This window comes from Panthera tigris, chromosome A3 (assembly GCF_018350195.1).
Source record: "Panthera tigris isolate Pti1 chromosome A3, P.tigris_Pti1_mat1.1, whole genome shotgun sequence".
NCBI lineage: Eukaryota > Metazoa > Chordata > Mammalia > Carnivora > Felidae > Panthera > Panthera tigris.
Window position 1 is genome coordinate 86693805 of NC_056662.1, and position 19036 is coordinate 86712840.

The following is a 19036-nucleotide window of genomic DNA, read 5'->3' on the forward strand; positions in this document are numbered from 1 at the left end:
CCACGTCCTACCCCACCAGGGTGCCTGGTTTCTGGTGTGAGGAAGAATGAATCATGACCCACTCCTACCTGATCTACCCGCTTACAGGGCATTGTGGAGAGTCACCCTTAGTAGCTAATGATAATTTTTAAATGACTCTGAGCCACCTCAGAGGTCTGCCTCTACTTTCTTGAAAGTACAGATTACAGAATGCTGTCTTCTGGTTTCATAACTGGAGAAAATGCACATTAACAGATAGAGAGACACAGAGACAGGGAGAGAGACACACAGAGAGAAACAGAGAGAGAGAGAAAGAGAGAACCAGGCTCTCATGAGTTTTCCATAATTAATAACCCATGATGTAGAAAACTCCCAACAACTCTTTAGATATGACTCCATTTTATTAAGAAATCTCTTTCTACCTTTTTTTTTTCTTCCCTCCATTCCAGATGCTTTCCCTCATTCGTCTCCCTAGGCACCCAGTTTAAGTCCTTCTCCTTTGAGAACCTACTCTGCTAACACAGGCCATCCGTCCCTCCCTTTTCTGCGTGGTTGGAGCCTCTACCCAGCACCTTGCACCTGGACTGGATTGTTTCCTGATAATTCTATGGGCATCGGTCTCCTCTTCCCAGAAGGACTGTTGCTTCTACAAGGGTAGGGCAGGGCTGTACTGTCTACCTCATCTGCATGCCCTGGGGGTTTGGGCTGGCACCAGGCACAGTAGGAGGTGGGGTCCTGGTAGAAGGTTCTCCTCATCTGCCCACAGCCAGTTCCTGTACAGAGCTGGGACTTCCCATCTCATCCAGGCTCTGGAGGCTACATTTAAACCTATCCTACGTCCAATCTCTTTTTCGATTTGTTATCCTAATAGGTGGGTTGATTCATCCTGCCCTGTGCTCTCCTTAAGGCTGTAGTATGTCAGGGCTGGACCTTTTCCCTGATTAGGATAACGTCAGAGTTTGGTTAGTGGCAGACTTTCCCTAGTGAATAAAAAAACCAAACTGTATTATCACCACAAATGAATGCTTACCTGCCTTGTTCTCTTTTTGCAGAATAATTAACATTCTGTTGCTATGAAAGCCATGAATGTCATGGGGATGTCTAATTACATTTACATACTGGAGCTCTTTTTGATGCTCTTTATTTTGGTGTCAACTTTTATTTTGATTATATGGGGGGGAAATGAACACTTTTTATTAAACCAATGTGGATATTAATTATTATCATTGATGTTCCAGCAGAAAAAATACACATTTAAGAAATAGGGTGTTCACTTCCTACATTCTCCCGGGCAGCTTATGAAGTGGCCTCTGGGAACCCAGATGCAAGGGAATGAAGGTCCCATGGACATTTCTCTTTCTCACTGAGGATGGGAACCAGTGTGGGACCAAATGGTCAGGATCCTTCATTCATTCACTTTTTCTTGTGCATCTGCTAAGTACTAACAAATGAGAAGACAACATTTTCCATCGGTATGATTTGTTTTCCACACATGGAGTTTGGATTTTCTTATATATATATATATATAGTATGATATATCTTTTATATATACATATATATATATATAGTATATCTTTTATATATATATACACACATATATATGTGTGTATATATATATATGTATACATATATATATACACACACATATATATACACACATATACATATACACATATACATACATATGCATATATACATATGTATATACACACATACATATTTTATTATTACTATTTTTTGAGAGAGCAAATGAGGGAGGGGCAGAGAGAGGGGGAGAGAGAGAATCTTAAGCAGGTTCCATGCCTAGCATGGAGCCTGACACGGAGCTTGATCCTGACAGTGAGATCATGACCTGAGCCGAAATCAAGAGTCAGACGCTTGACTGGCAGAGCCACCCAGGGCGCCCTGGACTTTGGATTTTCTAATTTTTAAATTCCTATATAGCACACACCTGGTTAACCAGTCTTCCTTAGAATTCATGTGTAGTTGGACATTGAGAGGAAAAATTCACTTTCTACAAAGCAAAACACATCCGAGGTGCTGCTAGGCACGAGGAACCGTTTGCTATTCCTTGAACATGTCATGTTTTCCATAAAGGCAGTGCTTTGTGCCAGGCCCATAAAAACCCCCTGGGACTGGCTAATGCTGAATTATCAATGGGAAGCAAAGGGGCCATGAAGCTGTGAGTGGGAAGTCACCTTAACTAATTTGGGGATATCTCATGTGACTGGCCTGCCCCACTGACTTTGTTAAGGAAAGCACTGTAACTGTAAGGGAGTGTGAATACAAAAGGTTTGGGTGGCTTTTGGCATTTTGCTTTGTGTCCAATATTATGTATTCCTTCTGACAAGTGTGGGCCAAAGGGCTGTGTGATTTTAGGTAAACAAGTAACCAAAGTTTCATCTAATAGTGACCTGCACATTTGTAGGTGGACAGGCTCACTTGTGAATGGTCAGGTGAGTCCAGGCAAGGTTAGAGAAGCATTTTTGGTGTTTCTTTGAACTTTGTTGTCCCAGTGCCCCAAATATGGGGCATAATTCATAACATAGTTCCTACTGCCTGCATGTTTTTTTTTTTTTAAATCAACATGCACTTTGCCCTGTGTGATATAATTTCTGTGCTATCTTTATGGCTGGTTTCTTATAGAATTTAAGATTCTTATAGAATTACAGAATATAATATAATATAATTCTTATAGAATTATAAGATTCTTTAAGATTTTCTTTTTTTGTAAACATTTTTTAATGTTTATTTATTTATTTTTGAGAGAGAGAGAGAGAGAGAGAGAAAACGCATGCACAAGTGGGGGAGGGGCAGAGAAGGAAACACAGAATTGGAAGCAGGCTCCAGGCTCTGAGTGGTCAGTACAGAGCTGGACACGGGGCTCGAACTCACAAACCAAGAGATCATGACCTGAGCGGAGGTCAGATGCTCAACCAACTGGGCCACCCAGGCATCCCAAGATTGACTGTTTTCAAGACTTAAAACAGTATTTCTTACTAATTAGAATACTGTTTTGCTTTTTGCTTTTGTGGTTTTCCAAACCCAGGCAGGCACTGACAGAGTTGTCTGCAGGAAGCTGCTGCAGATGTGGGAAGAATATGAAGAAAGTGTGAAGCCGGAGGAGGAGTGAGGCCCCCCCACCCCTCGCCTGCTCGGTAGAGGCTGGTTGGGTTGGCAGCGGCCTGACAGCCTCAAGGCCTGAGGGCACACTGCTCATTTGGGCCCAGGCCAGGGCTGCAGCAGAACCTTCATCTTGTTAGTATCTGCCTCTTCCTCTTTAACCCAGAAGTTGTGTTCCACGTAGAAGGACTAGCAGGAGAACCTCAGAAAGTCTTCTGTTTCTTCTGTACTTGCACGTGGAGATCGTGGAGATCGTGGAGATCGGTGAAGAGAATCTGACAAGATTGTGTGGCATGGTTCAGAGCAGGGTGACCCGTGACTCTTCGGGGAGTCCTGCTCTGGTTGCTGGACTCAAGGGACTCCAGCCCCACTATGGCTTGTGGGCCAATGTCCACCAGACTCACCCAAATTCCCTTTGTAGAATTTAGACAACTCCCCACTAGTATATTCAGAAAAAAACGTACTGGGTGTTATGGGCCGAATTGTGTCCTCCCCACCCCCCATTCTTTTGTTGAAGTCCTAACCCCTAGTACCTCAGAATGTGACTATATTTGGAGACAGGACCTTTAAAGAAGTAGTTCAGTTTATTTAGTTTTTTAAATGTTTTTTTTTTTTTTAATTTGTTTTTGAGAGAGAGAGAGAGAGATAGAGCACAAGCAGGAGATGGGCAGAGAGAGAGAGAAGGAGACACAGAATCCAAAGAAGGCTCCAGGCTTCAAGCTGTCAGCACAGAGCCCAACACGGGGCTTGAACCCATGAACTGCGAGATCATGACCTGAGCTGAAGTTGGGTGCTTAACCGACTGAGCCACCCAGGCGCCCCAGAAGTAGTTTAGTTTAAATGAGGAGATTTAGTGAGTCCTAATCCAATGTGACTGGTATCCTTATAAGAAGAGGAAATTAGGACACAGCTGCACACAAGGGGGAAGACTTTGTGAAGGCCCAGGGAGCATGCGGCCATCCACAAGCTGAGGAGAGAGGCCTCAGAAGAAACCAACTTTGCTGACACCTCAGTCTCAGACTTCTGGCCTCGAGAACTGCGAGGAAATAACATTTCTCTCGTTTAAGACACCTAGCCTGTGGTATTGCTGATAGCACAGCCCTAGAAAACAAACATACTGGGTCCAGTGCTCCTCCTTTTTCTGGCTACTATGAGCTTCTCAGCCAATTCTAGGTGCTCTGTGGAAGTTTCCTTTTGCAGTTCTCAGTGAGCTCTCAAAGGACATTGCTCTTCTTGCCCATCGGTTTTTATTTTCTTTAATTATAGAAGTATAATTGATATACAATGTTATATTAGTTTCAGATGTACAAGGTATTGATTCGACAATTCTATATATTACTCAATGCCACCATGCCATGTATAGTCACCATCTGTCACCAGACAACATTATTACAATATTATTAACTATATTCCCTATGCTGCTCTTTTCATCTCTATGACTTATTTATTTCATAACTGGAAGTTTGTACCTCTTAATCCCCTTTATCTATTTCACTCATTCCCTCCTCTGCCCACCCTTCCCCTCTGGCAACCATCTGTTTGTTCTTTGTTTACATGTCCATTTTTGTTGTTGTTTTTTGTTTGTTTGTTTTGTCTTTTTAGATTCCACATCTAAGTGAAATCATATCTCGCCAATCAAATTTTGCCACAGAGTTTTACCTCACTTTTTTATTCTTCGCATTCTTTTCCTCCTGATGTTCTGGGAAAACCTGGGACTGGAGGTTAAAAGACTGAAGCCAAGAACATTGTTGTCAAGCTATGACCTTGGGGAGGTCACAGAAGTGCCAGGGCCTCAGACTCCTGGCCTATAAACCAGTGGTGGAGCCGGTGCTTGCTAAAGTCCTTCCCTAGCTCTGAAAGATACTCCCAAGTCTTCCATTAACCTCACTGGATACTCTAGAGAGCTCTGCCTTTTCTCAGGTTGCTGATTTCTTTCCATCATAAAGTAGCTAGAAAATTCCTTCTTGCTAATATCTGTAAGGGAGGCCAGTAGAAAGAAGGTCCTTTCAGAGCTCATATATGCTAGTGAGAGAACCAGGAGTCATAGTTCCAATTCCTGGGAGGAGACCCCAAATCTTAGAGCTGTCAGTTAAATTCCCAATTAGACAAATTGATGAATTACTTTTTCTTCAACATAGGCAATGGCTGAGGTTAAATGTTCCTTGAAAACTGGATGATCATGGAGATCTAAAATAGTGCAAAAATCAATTTGTGAGCAGCAAGTCCTGTGAACCCAGCACCTACTCCAGGGAAGCTCTGCCATTTTGGCAGTATGGCTTGGCCTACGGTTTGGTGTTGAGCCTTGGTCCAAATGAAGTATGGATCTTCCTCCTTTTCCCCATTCCGTGTGCAGCCACTGAATCCAGCCTTGGAACTCTTTATCAGCTTACCTATTGTACCTGTTATAACAGGTACTGGCCCATGTGTCATTGTGGCACACACTTTGAGCTCATTCTAGGATTTATTCACCTGAAATTGGAGGCCACTAACCATTTTCCTGATGAATGTCCAGTGGCTTCTTGTTTTGCTAATGTGCTCCTCTTTAATTCTGTTTAGCTCAATGCAGCTTCATAAATTTAAGTTCTTCCTATGTATTGAGAACCACAAGGATACACAGTGTCACATACAAAAGGACTACATGACGCAGTCCTAGACCCCAGAGAGCTTACAGTTTTCCCAGGAAGATAAGATACATACGTGAAACAATCTGAGAATGGTCAAGATGAAAAGAGCAATAGTCTCTGTTAGGCTGAATAGAGGCTCGAGTGCTCAAATTGATAATTGAGTCAGTAAGTTTCAGGACTGGGGAGAAAGGGGAGAAATTAGAGATGACGGCAATTTTAGGAAAGACTTCAAAGAGCAAATGTGAGCCTTGATCTGTTCTTGGCATTTTAGGAGACAAGTGATAGTAGTTTATGCGGACATCTCAGGCCTCGGAGGATCAGAAGAACCCCCTGGACTCATGAAAGTGAGATGTTGAATTAAGAGAGAGGGATCTTAGGAGAGGTAAGAACTAGCAGAGAGAAGGGCCAGAGATGGAAAGTGGACTTGAAAAAGCAGCCTGTTTAATTTGGACTGTGTGAGATGGTTTCCAAATAAACACCCTTCCCCTTTCTCCATTCCATACCTTTTTCACTTTCCAGACCCTGATGTCATGACTCAGCACAGCTGCAGTTATGTATCTTTTCCTTTCCGCTCGAACCCCTTCAGCTAAACTACCACTTTGTTGGCACCCAAAATTGTGTGCACTGCCAGTGGAGCAGATGAGAGATTGATTTTGGACTGTCAACCCTGACAGAAAGCGGAGGGCCACTCCATGGCTTCCTCTGAGGTGGCCACTAAAAAAGCAGTGTGGGATGGGTCTTCTGAGAGGGTGGAATTTGCAAAAGCCTTTTCTAAAAAATGGACACTGAAAGACCCTCATCCTTTCTAAATCAGTCTGAACTCTGACTCCCTTCAGATGGGAGTTCCAGAGTTCATTGCCCTCCAGTGGGACAGGGATGGCACTGGTAGGAGTTAATGTGCTGGTTTACCTGGTAAGGTCTGAGGGCTCAAGGGAAGAGAGGGATGCCGGATGTGGCAACAGCTACCAAGCTATCATAGGAAACCAGCAATTTAACAGGAGAGAACAGATTTTTCTTCTTTACCCTGACAGGAGAATCACTTCCTTAGAGAATGCCAGGAGCCATTGGTAACAGGTAACTTTGTTACTGAAAATATCATCAAGAAGAATTTGGGTGGGCCTTGGTCTTTCTTAGGTGGTGGAATGGACACATGACCTAATGAGGGTGTCATTAAGATGATTTAGATGATTGCTTTAGAGGCCTTGGAAAAGTACCTTCCTAGAGCACTGGAACGTTCCTGTGAATTAATTCACCTATGCCCATCTCCTTCCAAGACAAGTGCAAGAAGGGGAGGCAGACCCATAGAGGGAAGACCACAAATGGATAGAAAACACACTTTCCTTTCACCCTGCTGCTTCCATCTGCGTTATTCTTGGGCAGTTAAGTGTTCCCATGGCTGGTCACCACTTTAGTTCTGGTCTGATGTACTAGCACACCAGGAAGAGATGACCTTTGTGGCCCAGTCAACCCAGAAAGGCAGTTTTGCTGCCTACCAGCAAATAACTGAGTAATCCAGGTATGACAGGATTTGAGCTAGATGTCCCTCCTTGTGGAATGTTGATATAAGGAGGAAAAAAAGGCAATTCACTGATTTTGTTACCTTGTGAGAGACAGTACAGCATGGTGGTTAAGAGCATGGGCTTTGGGCTCACTTGACTCACATCTTGTGTCCATTGCTTAAGAGCTATATGCCGTAGGCCAAGTTTCTTACCTTCTCCAAGCCTCAGTTTCTTTACCAGTAAAACAGGGATAATAGTACAGATCTAAAAGTTGTTTTAAGAACTTGATGAGATAATATATGTGTGGCACATTGTGGTCAATCAGTAAATAATAGCCGTTACTAATAATTATTGCTTATATAAGATTTGGATAGAAAAGATATTTGGTGACTTTAATGAAATGGGCCATTTGTCAAAGAAGTTCTTTATAGTACTCATTACTAACAACAAACAAATAAATGTCAAAAACCCTGGGGAGAGATATGAATAGGGCAGATGCCCTTGACCTCCTCTATGACCACATGGCAATAACCTTTGGCCACTGGGTAGCTGACTAAAGCTGGCTACCTGGCTTTCCTTACCCCATGACCAACGAGAGGACAGTACCCTTTGTCTTGCTGGTAGCTAACATAATAGGTCTGACTTGGAAACTGTACTATATCCACTCAAAGAATATTTACTGACCTCCTTCTGTGTGCCAGACACTGTTGTAAGAGTTGGGGATCCAGCAGTAACCAATGTCCTTGACTCCATGGAACATACATAGAAGTACCTACATGTAAGCAATTAACAAGGTCATTTCTGATAGTGATGAGGGCTATGGAACATCTTCTTTTCCTCCAGAGTCATGTGTTGAAGGCTTTGCCACAGCAAAGACCCCTGATGATGTTGAATGTGGCTTTCAAGGCCACCAGGGCTGATTCTACTGTGCCTATCTGTGCACATACAGGACTCCAGGGCAAAGCTTCTGACTTGTGAGACATAAGGATCCCCAGGTCCTCTGAAATACAGAGCTCCACTCAGTGTGGGAGAGCCTTGGAAAATCCTTTTTTCCTCCTCTTGGGATCATGTTTTCAAACAACTCAGTGCTTTCCTGTCTCTCCCACTTGCATAGATCGCTGTTATTTGGAAGCTTAAAAAAATGCGTAGAGGCCTTGGGATTACATGTTTCTTAGTCAAACAGAAATATATTCCCCATTTTTAGCCTCCATGCAGAAAAGTATCTCTGGAAACATACACTAACCAATGCCAAATGCCCAGGAGTCAGGAAAAGCGATACCTGCCAAAGCTTTAAAGTTGGATTTTCATCCAAAGTGAAAATTAGGGAGCTGGCTCTGCTGAGCTTTGGATCTGTGACACAGGAAGCTGAGCGGGCCCTGAACTAGAGGTCAAGGGAGCCCAGGTTCTCTGGAAGTTATTAGTCATGTTACATTGGGCAAATTGCTGCATATCTCTGGGGCTGTTTCCTCATCTGTCAACTGGGACAATTCGAGAGTTGTTGTGGGGGTAAAATAAGGTAATGCATCTATTTGCATGATCCATCCAACACCCTGGCTTCTTCATTCCTTGACCTCACCTCCAAAAATCTTTCTGCAACCCAGCTTCGCCTTCCACTGTCTTGGTTACCTAGATCACAACGTCACCAGCAACTGCTCTTAGTCTAAAATTTGGTTTCAAGGATTCTCTTCCCTGAGAATGATCTAGTCTTCCTCTGGCTCTCTGGCACCCACACTGAAGAATTCCCTGATCCCCTCAGGACCACCCGTCCATTGCCCCTATGGTTCTGTCATTATTCCTCTCTCCCTTTGGCCTCACTTCCTTTCTTGTCTACTCTAGAATCAGCAATTGATCATAACCACTCTTTCTCTTCTCTTACATTTTCCTTGCACAATCACAGCTGTAGTTGAACCCAACTATTCACCTCGTTGCAGCTGAATGTAGTGCAACGTGTAGGTGAATCACACAATGGGGTTATTTTTTCCCCCATTTCAATGTCATGACCCCTTACCTTAAATGAGCATTCACCGCAGTCTAGATACCCCATTATGTTGCCCTAGTATGGTGGCTTTTAAATTCACCAAGGTGGTGAATAGTCTCTTCTCTTTTCTTAAAACTCCTCTGTGTCTTCCCCTGCCTGCCTCTGCTGATGAAACTTACCTCTTAATTCAAAGAGAATTGAAGGACTTGGACAGAAACTCCTACATCTTTCTGCCATCCGATCTACCGGCCTCTTCGGACCCGTACTCACATTATCCATCTTCCCTCTCACCACAGAGGGGAGTCTGCCCATTTTTGCCTGGATTCCTCCCTTTCTCAGCAACTTCACTCCTGGGCTTGACTCACCTTCTTTCAACACATCAGTCTTCTTTCTCCTGGATCCGTTTCCCAAAGTATAAACGTCCTCTAATATAGCTCACCTTAAAACAAAACAAAATATATTCATTTTGACCATGCATCCTCCTGCCATCCAGTTCTTTGCTCCCTCTTGGTGAAAACCTTCTAGGGAGTTGTCTATACTCCCTGCCTTCACTCGGTCACCTCACATTTGCTCTTCAGCCCACCTCTGTCTGGCTTCTGGCTCTACTGTTTCACTGAAGCAGCTGTGTCTGGGTTGGCAATAACGTCCATGCTGCCAACACAGTGGTCACTCTTCTGTTTGTCCTCTTACTGGACTGTTTATCAGCATCCAACAGGGTTACCTCCCTCCTCCTGCTGGAAATAACCACCCCTTTTAGCTTCCCTGATATGCCCTCTTCTGGTTTGCTTTTAAACCTTCTGGCAGCCCCTTCCCTGTCCCCTTGGTCTCATCTGCATATTACCAAGTGCCACCAATATGCTGATGACTCCCTAATTAATATCTTCAGCTTTGACTTTTTCGTTGAACTCCAGATTCAAACATACAAACAAACGAGACATCTTCACCAGGATATCCATAAGCCATCTCAAACGTTAACTTTCCAGAACAGAACTAAGGACTCCTCCCCAAACTGATTCTTTTCCAGCGTTTCCTACTTTGGGTTAATTTGGCTGATTCTCTTCCCCTGGTCTATGAGCTCTTTTGGGGTGCTTATTCGTCACTGTATTTGAAAAATCCTCAGTGTGTAGTAAGTGTTGGTGCTTGTAAATAGCTGTTGAGTGAGGGAATGAAGGAAAGAAGGCATGTGGTTCATCTTCAGCTACATGCCAAGGAGAAGGGAGGTCTCTGGTGTCATGGAGAAAGACGTGCATCCACACTGTCCCTGGGTGAGGCAGATACCAGGCTCTTGTTTGCCCCCTCTTAGGTGGAGGAAAGTAAACCAGTGAGTGGCAGTTAGGGTAAGACACTGTATGTCTTCTGTCATATGTGGGGATCTCTGGTGGCAAGGGCTCCTCCTCCCAGGAAACCTGTGGAACTCACCTGTACACAGGTGAGGTCATTTGACAGTGCACCTGTAAAAACGGGGTTAACCACGGCTTGCTTTGCCTTGTCTTATTGCCTTGCTTCACCCTAGCATGGCGGCCTGTGCTGTTTCCAAAACATCTGCCTAAGGGTGGGTGACGGGTGCGCTTGGACAAAGCTCCAGAGACTAGGCCTGATTTTGGTAAACAAGCCTCTAGCCGTGGTTCTCGAACTTGACTGCACTTTGCAATCATGTGGGAGTTTTTTGAAAGACATGGATACCTGGGCCCATCCCCAGAGATTTTGCTTTAATTGGTTTTGGAGGGGGGCACCATGATTGGTATTTTTAAAAGGCTTCTAGGTGAGGGGCACCTGGGTGGCTCACTCGGTTAAGCGTCCGACTTGATTTCAGTTCAGGTCATGACCTCGCAGTTCATGAGACCGAGCCCTGCATCAGGCTGTGCACTGACAGCATAGAGCATGCTTGGGATTCTGTCTCTCCTCTCTCTCTGCCCCTCCTCCGTGCTCTCTCTTTCCTTCAAAATAAATAGGGGTGCCTGGGTGGCTCAGTCAGTTAAACGTCTGACTTTGTCTCAGGTCATGATCTCACAGCTCGTGAGTTCAAGCCCCATGTCGGGCTCTGTGCTGACAACTCAGAGCCTGGAGCCTGCTTCAGATTCTGTGTCTCCCTCTCTCCACCCCTCTCCTGCTCTCACTCTCTCTCTCTCTCTCTTTCTCAAAAATAAACAAATATTAAAAATTTTTTTTTTAAAAAAACAAAGTAAACAAATAAACATTAAAAAGAAAAGCTCCTTGGTGATTCTAATGTGCAGCCAGTCTGAGAACCTTGTTCTAAATGGATTAGATGGAATGTTCCTTTCTTGCTCAAATGGGAAGAAAGAGCCTTGCCTGCAAAGGGGCAGAGGGCTGGTAGCTCTGGAGGCTCTAGGCATACCCCTTCTCCCCTGCCCCCACCCCCCCCCCATATCTGGGGGCCTCATCAGGACTTTTACTCCAAGTCAGGGGTCAGCACACTTTTTAAAAAATGTTTATTTATTTTTGAGAGAGAGAGAGAGAGAGAGAGAGAGAGAGAGAGCGCGCGAGCAGGCAGGGGAGGGGCAGATAGAGAAGGAGACCGACGATCCAAAGCGGACTCCACACTGACCACAGAGAGCTCCATGCAGAGCTTGAACCCACGAACTGCAAGATCACCACCTGAGCTGAAGTTGGATGCTTAACTGATTGAGCCACCCAGGTGCCCTAGGGGACAGCACACTTTTAATGCAAAGGGCCAGACAGTAAATATGTTAATGTTCCAGGGGCCATTTGGTCTGAGTCATAGCTACTTAATTTTGCTGTTGTAGTGGGAAAATAGCCATATGCAATATGTAAATACACAGGCACAGCTGTGTTCCAAAAAACTTCATTTATGGCCACTGAAATTGGAATTTTACACAATTTTCACTTGTCATGAAATAGTCTTCTTTTGTTTTTTTCCAGTGATAAAAAAATGTAAAAACCATTCTTCGTTTGTGCATCATATGCAAGAGTGTGGTGGCCTGGATTTGGCCTTCCAGTTCCCTCCTCCAAGAGACGAGTGGCAGCCTCTCTCCACAGCTTGAGAAATGGCAGATGCCTTCCCAACTTCCCCTTCCTGGCCTTTCCCATTTCTCCACAGGCAATGGTCTGCAAACCAGCTCTTCCCACAAGGAGTGTCAATCAAGATAGGAATCCTACTTTATTTCCCCAGGCATTTTGTCCTGAACAAAAGGTGCTCATGTACTCCAGCAGGTGATTGTTAGGAAAGATACTTAGATTTTGAGCTCTTTGAGTCATGGATTTTCTCTAAGGAGCTGAGGACATTGTAGCCAGAACTATGAATGGACACTCTTATGGTATCCTCAGGAAGGAGGAAGCAGCCAGAGAGAAACTTCAAGTACTGTGAGAGAGTGTAACTAGAGTCTAGGTGTCTCATTTGTTAGTCCTATCTTCCCTAACCAGATTGAGTTTGGAGCAGACACTGTTGGATGAGGCCTATGTTCTACTTCCTGCTGTCCACCTTCCACGTCTTCAGAGAGGTCCCATGTCCAGCTCCACAGGGTAAACCATAAGTAGTTTAAGTCAAGAAATAGATACCAAAGAAATAGTCCCTTTTCTCCTTCTGGTCATTGTCTTGTATGCCTGTTGATGCCTGGAACTGTGGCAGCTATATTGGGACCATGAGGCAAGTTAATCTGAGCAGGACCCACCGAGGATAGTAGAGCAGAAAGGTGGAAGTAACGTTGGTCTTTGATGACATCATTGTGCCACTGAATGAATCTACTCTGGAGCTGCCCTCCTCTGGACTTCTTGTCGTGTAAGTTAAATTTTCCTCTTGCTTAAAGTCATTTGTAATAGCGTTTTCTATTTCTTATAACTGAAAACATTAAGCCTCATACAGAGGTCTGGAATGATAGGTTCTTCACAGCACCCAATACTGGGCACATGATGGGTTCCTAGTTGATTGATTAAGGGAACAATTTAAAATGCATGCATCCAATTATTACCTAGCAAAACAATTTTTTATAAGGAAGTCCCTCTGTAAAAGGGTTGCCTTCTTCCAGCATCTCTGGCAGGATAGCCATCTCCTATTTATCTTGCTTGAAGTCTTAGTGATATAGAACAATAATTAGGAGGCCTGAAACCCCTTTCAGGTGAAGAGCATACAGATCATGAACTGACCCAAGCTGGTAACCAAGGCTTTGTTGGTGAATTCAGCATCTTTTGAGAATCCCATAACTCTGAGAGAAGGATTAATAAAATCAGCTCATAATGAATCAATTGGATATTTGCAGTCACCTTGGTAACAGTAGGTTCTACTTTATAGTTTGAGATCAGACTGAATTCTAATTGCTTTGGCTGCTTAACAAATTATTCCAAAATTTAGTGATATAAACTACCATTTATAATGATCACAGATTTTGTGAGTCAGGAATTCAGACAGGGCACAGTGGGGAGACTCACCTTGGTGGGGCAGCTTGAAGCCCGGTGCTGGAATCATTTGAAATATCACTCGGGGTGCCTTGGTGGCCCAGTTGGTTAAGTGTACGACTTTGGCTCAGGTCATGATCTCATACTTCATGAGTTCAGGCCCTGTGTCAGGCTCTGAGCTGACAGCTTGGAGCCTGGAGCCTGGAGCCTGCTTCGGATTCTGTGTCTCCCTCTCTCTCTGCCCCTCCCCTGCTCACTCTCCGTCTCTCAAAAATAAATAAACATTAAAAAAAAGAAAGAAACATCATGTGCTCACCCACTCACAGGCTTGCTTGTCGATGCTGGGAAGATTCAAGATCTGAGGGCTCCTCTAACCTCTCTCTCCATGTGTCTCTCTATCTGGTCTCTCCAGTAGGGCAGTTTCAGGGTAGTTGGACTTCTTACATGTCAGCTCAGACTCCAAAGTGCAGGTCTGGAGAAAGAGAGCAAGATGGAAACCATGGTAACTTTTATGACCTTGTCCCAAAAGTTGTGTAGCATCAATCCACTCCATTCTATTGCTCAAGGAGTACAAAGTTCTGCTTAAGTTCAAGAGGAGGGAACAGAGACTCCATTTCTTGATGGAGGAGTGTCAACGTTATATTACATTGTAAGAAGGCTATGTGGGATGGGATATGAACTGGTTCATGCTCCATCCTGGACATTCACCATTTCTCCAGGGCCTGTGGGGATTCCAGGATGTGGAGGCAAAGAAATATGAGGTAGGAATGCCCTGCGGCTGACACCTCTGCCGGTCTGCACCCATATAACAATAGTGCCTGCTCTCAGAGTGGTTTGTTCCCAGCGGAGCTTGGATGAGTTATTAATAATTTACTGAGAGAGTTCCTTCAGGTTCCTTCCAGTCTCAGAAAAAGGGATGCAGATCTGCGTTTCTTTCTTTTTTTTTTTTTTTTTTTCAACATTTATTTTATTTTTTTTGGGACAGAGAGAGACAGAGCATGAACGGGGGAGGCACAGAGAGAGAGGGAGACACAGAATCGGAAACAGGCTCCAGGCTCCGAGCCATCAGCCCAGAGCCCGACGCGGGGCTCAAACTCACGGACCGTGAGATCGTGACCTGGCTGAAGTCGGACGCTTAACCGACTGCGCCACCCAGGCGCCCCCAGATCTGCGTTTCAAGAGAGCTCAGGCTGAAGTCAAATCCAGAGGAAGCCCTGGTGCTTGGTAACTGGAATCTTCTTTCAGCTGTTGCCACAGATTTGAGTGGTTGTTAAGAGGCCAAAAAAACGAATCAAAAGGCTGATGCTGCCTGTGCATGAATTTTTAGAGTTTATGAAGCGCTTCAAGCTACATGTTTTATTGACAGATCATTTTAAACAAGCATTTGAAGTTCATTTCAGCTCAGTAAGCAAACAATCAGTTACTGGAAACACAGAGATGAAAGGAAGAGGAAACTGCCAGGTAGAGAAAGCTGAGTGGTGGTGGGCCAGAGGGGTGAGGGTGGGGCTGGTGTGGGGGAGGGGTGAGGCTGGTGGAGGAGGCAGGGAGATGTCCCAGTGCACTTTTAGGAGGCGGGTGCAGCGCCTGACTCTGCTTCCCCTGGGGAGCAGAGAGCAGAAATGCAAACAGATTACGCCCAACTCAAAACAATGATGCTAGAGAGAAAAATCTCTGTGTCTTGAATGAGGAGGAAAAGGAATGTCCCTTTCATCAGCATCCCTTTAAACACAATGAACCCAAATCATTTCCTATAACTTAAGCATTGCTGCAGTGAAACTAACATCACCATACTGGTGACAAGAAACTTTTTCACGTCACCTAGGTAACAGTATTGAAAATAAGATACTATTTAACATAGTACTGGAAGTCTTAGCCTCTGCAATCAGACAACAAAAAGAAATAAAAGGCAAATCAGCAAGGAAGAAGTCAAACTTTCACTATTTGCAGATGACATGATACTGTATTAAAAAACCCAAAAGACTCCACCAAAAAATTGCTAGAATTAATACATGAATTCAGCAAAGTTGCAGGATATAAAATCAATGTGCAGAAATCTGTTGCATTTGTATACACCAATAATGAAGAAGCAGAAAAACAAATCAAGGAAATGATCCCATTTGCAATTGTACCAAAACAATAAGATACCTAGGAATAAGCCTAACTACAGAGATAAAAGATCTATACTCTGAAAACTATAGAACACTTGTGAAAGAAATTGAAGAGGACACAAAGAAATAAAAAAACATCCCATGCTCATCCATTGGAAGAATATTGTTAAAATGTCTATGCTACCCGAAGCAATTTACACATTTAACGCAATCCCTATCAAAATACCACCAGCATTTTTTTTGCAGAGCTAGAACAAACAATCCTAAAATTTGTACGGAACCACAAAAGAACCCGAATAGCCAAAGCAATCCTGAAAAAGAAACACAGAACTGGAGGCGTCACGATTCCAGATTTCAAGCTGTGGTCACTGTAATCCTCAAGACAGTATGGTACTGGCACAAAAACAGACACACAGATCAATGGAACAGGACAGAAAACCCAGAAATAGACCCACAACTATATGGTCAACTAATCTTCAACGAAGCAGGAAAGAATATCCAACGGAAAAAATGTCTCTTCAACAAATGGTGTTGGGAAAACCGGAAGGCGACATGTAGAAGAATGAAACTGGACCACTTTCTTACACCTTACAAATATAAATTCAGAATGGATGAAAGACCTAAATGTGAGATAGGAAACCATCAAACTCCTACAGGAAAACACAGGCAGAAACCTCTTTGACCTTGGCCACAGCACCTTCTTACTTGACATATCTCCAGAGGTAAGGGAAACAAAAGCAAACACGAACTACTGGGACCCCATCAAGATAAAGGCTTCTGCACAGCAAAGGAAACAATCAACAAAACTAAAAGGCAGCCTATGGAATGGGAGAAAATATTTGTAAATGACATATCTGAAAAAGGTTAGTACCCAAAATCTATAAAGAACCTATCAGACTAAACACCCAAAAAACAAATAACCCAGGTAAGAAATGGGCAGAAGACATGAATAGATACTTTTTCAAAGAAGACATCCAGATGGCTAACAGACACATGAAAAGATGCTCAGCATCACTCATTATCAGGGAAATATAAATCAAAACCACATTGAGATACCACCTCACACGTGTCAGAATGGCTAAAATGAACAACACAAAAAAACAACAGGTGTTGGTGAGGATGTGGAGAAAGGGGAACTGTCTTGCACTGTTGGTGGGAATGCAAACTGGTGCAGCCACTCTGGAGAACAGTATGGAGGTTCCTCAAGAAACTAAAAATAGAACTACCCTATGATCCAGCAATTGCACTGTTAGGTATTTACCTGAAGGATATAAAAACACAGATTCACAGGGGTACATGCACCCCAATGTTTATAGTAGCATTATCAACAATAGCCCAACTATGGAGAGAGCCTAAATGTCCATCCACTGATAAATGGATAAAGAAGATGTGATATATATATATATATATATATATATATATATATATATGTACATTTATATGTATATATACGTACACATATGTATGTGTGTGTATATACACATATACATATACATATATATATATATATATATATGGTGGAATATTAGTCATCAAAAAGAATGACATCTTGCCATTTGCAATGATGTGGATGGAGCTAGAATGTATTTTGCTAAGTGAAATAAGTAAATCAGAGAAAGACAAATACCATATGATTTCACTCATATGTGGAATTTAAGAAACAAAACAGATGAACATTTGGGAAGGGGGGGTGGGAAAGAGAATAGAGGGAAACAAACCACAAGAGACTCTTAATGATAGTGAACAAACTATGGGTTGATGGAAAGAGGTGGGTGGGAGTTGTGGGTACTAAGGAGGGCACTTGTTATGATGAGCACTGGGTGTTGTATGTAAGTGATGAATCGCTGAATTCTACTCATGAAACCAGTATTGCACTATATATTAACTAAAATTCAAGTTAAAAAAAGGAAAAAAAAAAAACCCCGAACAGAATAGATGGAAAGTAAATTCCTAAAGGTAAAAATGCTGAATAGAGCAACTTGATGTGGAAGACCTAATTAGTCTCAAGAAATATTGATGCTTGGGTTCAGCTAAATGGAAGAGTAAGTCATGTCTAGGAGGTCCTGGAAGCCAATATCTGGCCCAGAAGTAATGGGAATTGTTTAGGATGTGTTGAATAGCAAGTATCCCTAAACTAGGGCCTAAGCTGAATTTGAAAGTATGTATAATTTTAAGACTGGCAGAGCTAGTCACTGTGAAGGCCTGATAAATCTCACCTAATGGGAGAGTCAAAGGCTAGAGCCCTGGGAATAAAGGCCTGAAACAGGAAGATCAAGTTAGAGCTGCCATAGACTGGAGTCCAAGGTCACCCAGAGTCTGACCCAGAGGACAGGAGGGGGTTTTGCTGGATTTTGGCACTATGAATGCTCTGATAGGTTGGAATGCAGGCCCTCACACACTTGGGTATCAACAAAATGGGACAACAATCCTTTTCAGTCAAGATGGCTGATACCAAGGAACTCAAAAGAACAGGAGTGATGCCCCCTTAGGGACAGTGAGAGACACTGAGGGATAGGTGACCACTGAGAGCAGTGTACTAGGAAAGGCTCGTCTCAAACCAGAAAGGAAACTGAGGAGGGTTAAGTGATTGTCTAGGTAGGGGTGGGTTGTCTCCATTACTGTGATCTCAAGCTAGGATGGCCTGAGATCCATGGACTATGTTACATTATATGTATATAGTATTTGTTGACTTGTATAAATGCATATAGCTGATATACATAATTCTGTGTCTTTTCTTTCTGAGTGCAGGGAAAGCCCTGGGCGACAGCGTGCTAGCAACATCCTGTGCTTTAGCTATAGGGAGAGAGAAGGTGGCGAGGAGTCTTGTGCAACCTGGCTTATCATCCTGCACATTCCATTAGAAGATTGCAGGGTTTTGGTCTTTCAGGTCTGGCCTGAAAGAACTTAGCATTAATGTGAGAAATCCAAAGTTTCCAAGTGTCTCTCCCCAGTCTTCAACTTTTAAGACCTAATTATAAAACTTATACACTGGTTCATGTTGAATAAGCCTTCTCTCTTAAATATTCTAATTTGGTTTATTTCATTTGAATGTTCCTAACTGCCTTCCTATTTAAACCATCTATATTTGCTTTTTAAATATGAAGGAGACTTTTGATGGTTGAGAAACTTCTAAGATCCTATTCCCATAAAATGTTCCTTAAAGAGGCATCAGTGAGTGTAAAGAAACACCAGTGGGCAGGTTTTCATTTAGCTTGGACCCTATGGGAAAAGTTAACTGTCCCTAGAAAGCAACACTGGGCTCTGAGCCAAGCAATAGGTAGTGGAGGGGAAGATAACCATTCACTGGAGTCAGCCAGTCCCTGGCTCTGGGCTCTCAAAGATAACTCTTACGAG

At 43.3% G+C, this 19036-nt stretch overlaps 1 protein-coding gene and 1 long non-coding RNA gene across 4 annotated transcripts in view; one reads left to right on the forward strand and one right to left on the reverse strand.

The window, feature by feature from the left end:
- Nucleotides 1–14033, reverse strand: part of FAM136A (family with sequence similarity 136 member A) — a 68730-nt gene extending 54697 nt beyond the window's left edge. The window contains exons 1-3 of one of the 3 annotated variants that reach the window (XM_042979641.1): nucleotides 13899–14033; nucleotides 9569–9642; nucleotides 7910–7997 (exon numbers count right to left, since the gene is read on the reverse strand). In XM_042979641.1, the coding sequence (XP_042835575.1) occupies nucleotides 7910–7978 (69 nt within the window). In that variant the 5' untranslated portion in view covers nucleotides 7979–7997; nucleotides 9569–9642; nucleotides 13899–14033. Of the gene's footprint in view, nucleotides 1–7909; nucleotides 7998–9568; nucleotides 9643–13890 lie in introns of all 3 variants that reach the window. The other 2 variants (XM_042979640.1, XM_042979642.1) reach the window with 2 other exon arrangements.
- Nucleotides 14034–14134: 101 nt separating this feature from the next.
- On the forward strand, nucleotides 14135–18685 carry LOC122237037. The gene is made up of 2 exons (XR_006215233.1): nucleotides 14135–14335; nucleotides 18431–18685. It is a non-coding gene; the product is annotated as an uncharacterized LOC122237037 (long non-coding RNA).
- The last annotated feature ends 351 nt before the right edge of the window (nucleotides 18686–19036 follow it).